This window comes from Malania oleifera, chromosome 13 (assembly GCF_029873635.1).
Source record: "Malania oleifera isolate guangnan ecotype guangnan chromosome 13, ASM2987363v1, whole genome shotgun sequence".
Lineage (NCBI taxonomy): Eukaryota > Viridiplantae > Streptophyta > Magnoliopsida > Santalales > Ximeniaceae > Malania > Malania oleifera.
Window position 1 is genome coordinate 17,336,866 of NC_080429.1, and position 8,627 is coordinate 17,345,492.

Genomic DNA, 8,627 nt, shown 5'->3' on the forward strand with positions numbered 1-8,627 from the left:
TCAAAAAGGCTTAAGAGAAAGTAAGTGCTTTTGATGATAAACTAAATGCCCGAATAAGGAGAAATCAAATTCTCTCTTACAAAAAGATTTACAAACAAACAAGTATAAGAGAGTATAAATCAATAAAGCACAAAAATATTTTTAGAAGATTTTCAATCTAAGCATTGGTTAATAAAATAGTTATTGGGGGGGGGGGGGGTGCTATATATAGACATATTCCAAAATATGATCGTTAGGGACACATAGGGTATTTTTTTAAAAATTGTTTAATAAAAAATTAAACCTGTTTAGGATTGAAAACATTTGGCAACCTGAGAGGGTCGGTCAACTGAGGCATGCGCCAGTCAACTGACTTAGGGCAAAATTCAAATTTTCATTGGGATTCGGTCAATTAAGTAAGAGGCTGGTCGACTGACCTAGGCGATTGCCAAACCCTTTAATACACAGTCGGTTGAGTGAACAGTGCCAGTCAGCTGAGCCATTCTAAGGCTAAATGGCCGGTCGACTGGGGCTACTCAATAGGCCAAAATATGATGGTCGATCGACTGAGTAGTCTCAATACAAATTTGGTCGGTTGACCGAGGCATTTAAGGCATGCCATTTATAAAGGGTCGGTCGACTAAGTATATTTACTCATTGAGGGGTTGGTCGACCGAGGTTAGTTAAAAAACCAAGTTTTAACTTTATTTTGACCCAAAATTTGACCTTAAAACTTTCAACCTTATATGTATGAGTATGACATTTTGAGTGAAGGGTTTTTCATGAAGACTGAGGTTCCTTCAGGTCAGTCTATGGTCAATTGAGCTTAGCATCATATCACGTAGAGCATGCATTATTACAAACCAATCTAAATACATTACAAATAAACAAATTTTGTCTTCATTCCTTTGCTCTTCAAACTTCATGGAATGCGTCAGGATGAATATGCTTTTAGTCCCTTCTTGGCTTCCATTTCCCTTTTCCCTTATGTGTGTGCTAGATTATTACCTATTCAAGCACTAAATATACACATAAGATGCAAGTGCTTTGTCAGCATCAAAATAGGGATCGGACTTAAAAAGTCAACAGGGTTAAGATCTCCTAAATCCCCCAAATATTAGGGTGATTTATAGTTGATTAGTTTGTAGATAATTAGTTATGTAAAACAAAGAAAAAAAGTTGATGCATATTTCATCTAATAAGTTTTTATTTTTTTATCAATTAATGGTAAATAGTATTGATCAAAATGGATATGTACAATATATACCGGGCATACCCAGGCAAGGGGAAGCCAAGCTCCCAATCAGAAGATCAAATCAAAACCTGACAATAGTTAGATACAGATACGCATACCTAGGGGCCAAGAGACCAAATGAAATAGAACAACCGAAATAAAAAACAAGCATTCCAAAACTCAATCAAAGGAGTACAATAAATTGTTTCTTTAGTCTTCATGCCATTAATGTCAACTTTTTCTTCATTCTCAATCAAAACTTGTCTTTTTCTCTTCTCCTTCTTAGTCATTCTTAGCTCTTCTAATCAAGCCCCATCACCTCCCTATCTTTCCCCTCCTATGATTTTTATTATTTTACCATTCCTTATTCATTCTTACAAAAATTATTCATGTTGCATTTGAGAGCATGAATTCCGAATTTTCGGTTTGAATTAAGGTGAATTTAAACAAATTTTCAATGTAATTTTATACTACATGTGATCCAAATTCAATACAAATCTAAATCCAAGACTGTCTAAAAATGGGGTCAATCTTTTAGAAGGTGCAGAATTATACTAAATAATATCTAAGCTTGTAATATTAGCTTCTTCTAACAAAGAGATAGTCAGTCGCGAACTTGCTAATTTAAATTACAATAAGGTCAAAATCAATGGTACCAGTGTTACTAATACACCTTAAAACTAAAGTGGCTTTGCCTAAAGCTTATTGTCTGGTTATAATGGAAAATCAAGATATGCTAGATTTTAGACACTTTATGTTTGGTGATTGGGTAATAATAATCAAATTTGTAAGTAATTGGTTCGATAATATGTTTACCAGTTAGTTTACTTAATTAAATGTTGATGTCACTATACATTGTTTTATAAAAATCAAATGTCGATGTTACTAAAAAAAAAATACTTTTAGCAACATCAAAATTTTTTTTTTAGTTACATCAACTTTGGACATCATTGTAGGCATGTAAATTAAATTGAGAAAAATCTATGAAACCAAGTTCAATGTCTCTACGAAATTGGTTATATATAATAGATTAATTTTTGTTAGCCAAAAATTGATAAAAACTAGCAATTTTTGCTACTTTCAAGTTAAATAATTAAGTAATATTATTTAGAAAATTTTTAGTAAATTTATTGTGCGCGAAATACGTGACTGTGGTTTTGTAATTGTATGGTTACCAAAACTACGTCATTTTGGACAGAAGAGGGCCAAAAGAAAAGCATACATGCACTTCCGCTCGCGCCAAATGTGCAGCTGTAAGGATTCAAATTCCAGAAATCAGTCTTTTCAGGTACTCCACCTGAAACGTGAAACCGTATCAAAAACCCCCAAATCTCCAATTCCCTCATTCATCTTTGGAATCCCTAGACTTATGATTGTTTTGGAGGCTGCGAGCAGTTGCATTTTTCTCACTTGATTTGGCGCTTGATCCACAGACCGAGGTTCTTGTTGCCAGAAACCCTAATTCATCAGCGGTTTCACAGCAGCAAAAGGTGGGTTTCTCAGCTTCGGCTGCTTTGTTTGCAAAGCATGTCAAACTGGTGATTTGATGCGTCTAACCAAGTCTAAGCATTTAGGGTTTGTTTTTCAACTTTGTTGGAGTGAGTATGGTGATATCAATTGTTTTTCATGAATGGTTTATTTATTTTTCTGATGTTTTGTGGTCAAGAATGCCATTTTAATTAATTTTGCATCTCCAAGTTTTAATATCTACGCAGCATGTCTGATCAGATTGACCTGAATCGCTTTAAATACCTGGTTGGACCTGTTAGTTTGTCGTGTGAGACATAAAAAGTTATGACTGGTGATATAATGCTATGTGTTCTAGCATTGAAGATGTCATGTATTCTTTGCTCTGCATTTGCCTGTTTTATTAGATATTTCAATCTAAAGTTTGAATTCGAGAGGTTCATTGTAACACAAATTTTAATTCTACTTTGCTGTCTATTTCTTCCTTTTCTCTTGTAATTAAAATTCATTTAGATCTGAAGCATGTGCAATTTCTTTGATGTTGTTTGGATTCTTGTGGTGTCTTTAAAAGTGCGAGCTTTCTTTGCCCAGAAAAATGGTATTGTTGGAAGAAAATATCTAAGAAATTTTAGATTATTTTTTTTTCACAAAATTGTCAAAGTTTTTATTCCTGTGGCATTCTTTGCATGATTTCTTGTGTTCTGAAACATTGTTTAAATCATTTATATGCTGACTGTCAATTAGTTTGCATTTTTATTTTTACGAGATGTGCGTAAGCACACACATGCACAAATGAGATAAGAAAGGAGAGAGACTGGGGGTGGGGGGGATTGTTTGTCGGCAGTTTTGGTAACTCTAAAACTGTGGCTGTGCTTCCTTATAAGGTTTTAGGCATGAAACTTGAGACTTCTTTACTGCTCATGCAAGCAAGAAGTGAGAAATATAAGAATGAGTTTATATTCAAATACAAAGAAACAGTTGTTGATGTGTCTAATCTATGCTGTGAGAAGGTTGCACACTATAAGCAAGCTGGCGTTGGCCCAAAGGCACCAGGAGATCTACTCTGAACTTGGTGGAGTGATGGACTATGAGGAAAATCAAAGCCAGCTGAATAGGTAATGGGTAATTGGGTACTCACCTTGTCATGTTTGAGGCATTGGTACATTTTTGTATGCAATGGCATACAATGCTATGCATGTTTTAATGAATATGGACTCCAAATGAATTCTGGTTGAGAGATAGAAAACATGAAACTAAATAGTTCTCTGTGGAAACATGTGCATCAGTTTGCAATACCCTTTGCTCTGCTGTTTAATTTTTTACACTTGTGCATTGCAGGAGGCAGCATCAAATTTCTCGTACAGTCAGAGTGACATTCAGGAGGCAGCATCTATTTGCTCCTCCTGAAAAATATGAGCACGAGCAAATGGCACAACCATGGGGATTGAAATTCCATTTACTTCTCTGAAAGTTATGGCATTCAACAAAGAATGTCAGTATTTTAATTTTTAGCAACATTTTCTGATTCCTATATACCATTAAATATATATATATATATATATATATATATATATTTAATGGTTTGACTCTGCAGTATTGGATGGGTGACTGAATTATGTTATAATTTTTAATGAGATTGTTAGAAGTTGTTACGCACAGTGTTCTGCATTTGCCGCATGCAGTTTGCCTGCACTCAGTATCACAGCACCTGTTTGGATTGGTTTCGTGGTTACTTGATTTGCTTGATATATGGAATTTTGAGGATGATCTTGTCATTGAAATCTTTTTGTTGGAATATTTATGTGAAATTTTCTTTCTTTTGCACATTGTCTTTGTGAGATGATGGTTACTTTATTTAAAGCAATCAACACTTAACCCAATGGAATAATGCCATCAGTTTTTGAAATGCAATCACCTCGAGTATATTCAATTTTTTTATTCTGCTTTTTATTAAGATTGTGGTTATAATTTAAGTCTTGTGGCATCATTAACTACATGACTTCCATTACTAGATCATTGTCAGTTGCTGCCTTGCCAAATAATACACTAAAGTTGTCATGCTGAGAAAGATAGCCTAGAGATTTGACTGTTAGTTTGGTAAAGAATCTTGCCTTTGTTTTGTAGGATTTACAAAACCTCATCCTGAAAGAATGCATAAGGTGCTTCAAAATATTGTGTTTGTGTAGCAGATCCCATAGTTTCAAACTTGGGCTGGAATAGCTTGCTTGACCAAGTCAGTCAGAGGGGCCTGCTCACATTGCTAGTTGTGGTTGTTAGAAAATTTCCATGAGGATCTTCAACTTATTTTGTAAACCATAATCTTAGCCCTTCTTTCCTTCTATTCTTGTTGATCAAGTCTTTATTATGCTGAAAATTACTTGATCCTCTCTCCCTTTACTCAGTTTTATTTTAGTCGTATTGATGAAGATTCTTCCAAACTTGGTTGAGTGGTGAGAGGGACCAAGAGTCCTATATATAGAATTCCATTAGTGACTCAATCCAACAAAGAGTTATAAATGTATACATATGCCTTCCCTTTCCTCCAAAGTGAATGTACTTTAATTAAATTTGATGTAGCCCTTAATGATACATTGGTTATGAGATCCATGACTTTGGTCAATGTATATCCGTTATACCAATGTATCTCGGGAGACTCTACATTAACCATTATGGATACATGACTTTGGTCATTGTATCTTACGTACCAAAAAATAAGGTACTTGACTTTGGTCAATGTACCAGATAAATCTTACTACTTAATTAATTATTTATATGTAGACACACACAACCTTTTTGATCATGAAGATCACCCACACATATATAAAAATTTCCAACATTCTCCCAATTGATCCAATGATCACATTGAGAAACATATTTCTTTTATTTAGATTAGCATTCATTGTGCACTTAATGAAACAAATAACTAAGGTGGATCACGACAGTTTTATGTTAAATATCTAACATAATTCCTTCCATATATCACATGCTTAACATTTATTTAGATAAGTCATAACGAGGAAGACTATGAATTGTTCAATTATGTTCATATCATAAAAATGGTTCTACAATAATGTCGAACACCATAATCATTTTCCATCATCTTTCATTTTCAATAATGTGCATATACATAAATTATAAGACATAGTTTGCATGCTCATTATGCATTTAGGCGTCAACACTTTAATCAATGGCTCTACTTATCATCTTGGCGCTTATCTCGCACCCTTTCTCTAATGACAAGATATCTCAACTTTATTTCTTTTTAACTTTCTTAAACATTTGTTGTTTTTAGAGAAGAAATCATCACATAATGCTTTGATGGACCTTCAAATAAAATTTATTATTCAAAATCCCAAATGAAATTCCTTAACCAATTTACTTGGGAGGTCATGAAATAATATAATTCCAACTTCCAATGCATAACAAATATCGATGCATGTACATGCATGAGCATAACACATGCTTCCAACCAAAAATGCATATGGACTATTTTTCATTTGCTTTCATTTACTTGCACTGGAACATCTTTGATTTTCAATTAATTTGTAACATTCCACTATAGGGACTATAAACATTACTCCCTGAAGATTTATACGAATTTTCTCATGTGCATTTTTAAATTGGTGGGAAAGTGTTGGATAATTTTCAAATATTCAGTGCCTTTGAGACATAGATACAAAATGGTTGCCCCACATCTACACTGAAAAGCAACTTCAAAAGCTAAGGAAAAAATGAATATGTGTTTATAACCATACATCTCAAGCACCTTATAATGTATGGGCCTACCGTTGTCCATAGGTAGCCCACTTGGACTTTATAAGGTGGTCATGTGCATGCACACGTAAACATTGCATGGGCAGTGGGCTATAGCATGCTAGTGGGGCATTGTGTTGCTTTAAATAGATGCAACTCCTCTGTCCTTAGAGAAACTGTTAATTTAATTTTGTGAAGACACAAATATTCAAGAAGACATGCTCAATTTCTACTTGAGAATTTGCAGGCAATTAAAGAATCTCTTCTTCTTCCCACTCATTTTTCAGCACTATATCTTTACATTCATTAAAAATAATAAATTTTTGAAAAATGTTTTCCAATATAATAATTTTCGACATCATGAAAAGCTATTAAAATAGAATATTTGGATGTTTTCAGCAAATATGCAAATAATCTATATCACTAACTAGGCTCAATCTATTGTATCTTGTTGACAATTCATTATAGAATCCATTTGCGCATATGTGGTGTGATCAATTTCATGTCCAGGAGAATATGATGATGATCAAATTTCAAATTTTATTTCTCTCTTTTGACATTCCTTGAACTTCCCTCACCCTGCCGAGGGGAGAATCTAGGACTTTTTTTTTTGTAAATTGCATTTTGTTAAAACAGAAGTGTTGTAAACGGTCTGTTTCCAATTATTAGAATTCTAAAGTTTACTTCATCCTTGGCCTTTTTATCAAAGCAAATTTCTGAGGCCATTTGAAACATGTTAGCTGAGTTCTGTTTTGATGGATCATTTATCCTCCATATTATGAAATTGTTCATATTTCGTACACATGAACTGCACATACTATTGGCATGACTCTGCTTTCTATTTACATCCCTTGGCCATTATTACTTTATTCCCTTTATATATATTAACTTTAAAAAAAAAAAAAAATGTTTCATGCAGTCCCTTCAATTCATAATAGCAGCCTTCAACAGCATATATACACCATTTCTTTTCCTCACTTTGAAATTGTCTGCTCCTCAACTACCATGCAGAAATTGCAATGAAACTATATGTCTCAATAGTTCAATAAAAAAAAAGCCATGTGAATTAAATCAAAACTTGGAGTTATCTATAAATTTAGTTCATCATGGATAGGGACACTATTTCTGATAAAATATCCCTCATATGAAATGCCAGTCAATTATGAGGCCCATCAGCTACACGAAGGGGGTAGCCCATCCCCCATCCCAATTCCCCCTTCAAAAACTATGCAGAAACATGCAATTAAGCCTCCATGGAACTTCCATTTTTCATTCTCCTGGAGGCTTGGACGTAGAGGCCCCCATCAATGTGCAGAGTAAGATTGGTCTTGTAATTGGCCACCTTCTTTTCATCATTTAGCCTGAATATGAAGGCGCCTAGCAAGACAGCTGAGAATATCTTCATTTGCCTGTATGCAAAGTCCTTCCCTAAGCAAGTTCTTGGGCCTGCCTGCATAACAATCGATATAATGGGTGTAAGTTTTCCATTCCTCAAAATGCTGAAGAATTTAGGTGAACTTAAAGATAAATCTGTTTGACATCGACAATTTGATTTAGAAGTTCCTTGTGATATCCTGCATAACAATCCATATAATGGGTGTAAGTTTTCCATCCCTCAAAATGCTGAAGAATTTAGGTGAACTTAAAGATAAATCTGTTTGACATCGACAATTTGATTTAGAAGTTCCTTGTGATATTCTTCATCACTTTTTTCCTTTTTGACAAAAGGTGTTGAACAGGACATCAAAATTTTGAACCACAGATGCCATACTTTCGGGGAGTAGAGAAAAGCAACTACTTCCACCCTACCATGCCTAAACAAATGTTTAGCTCAATTGAGGTGTATTTTTCATTTAATAATAGTTTTACAGTTTCTTTTTTCTACGCATTTCTTGGGCATCCAGCTATCAAATGAATTGTTTCTTAATGCTTTTTTCAGAATATTTTCTGAATATGTGGTGCTCAATAAAAGTAATTTTTTCCTTACATTGAAGGCTGTGAACTTGAAAGAACTTTCTTGCCGAAAAATGCCATCTCCATCAAGCCACCTCTCCGGCCGGAATTCCTCTGCATCATCACCCCATAAGAATTTCATCCTACCCATGGCATAAGGGTGGTAAAACACGGTATCCCCTCTCTTCACACTGTATCCATCTGGCCAGGTATCATCTGAGAGGCAAATCTTCCCATCCTG

General features: G+C 34.4%; 1 protein-coding gene across 1 annotated transcript in view; it reads right to left on the reverse strand.

Moving 5' to 3' along the window:
* Window positions 1-4,532: 4,532 nt before the first annotated feature.
* Window positions 4,533-8,627, reverse strand: part of LOC131145712 (cytochrome P450 704C1-like) — a 6,421-nt gene continuing 2,326 nt past the window's right edge. Inside the window, exon 7 of the mRNA XM_058094909.1 lies at window positions 4,533-8,624. Coding sequence (XP_057950892.1) covers window positions 8,283-8,624 — 342 coding nt within the window. The 3' untranslated portion in view covers window positions 4,533-8,282. The remainder of the gene's footprint in view (window positions 8,625-8,627) is intronic.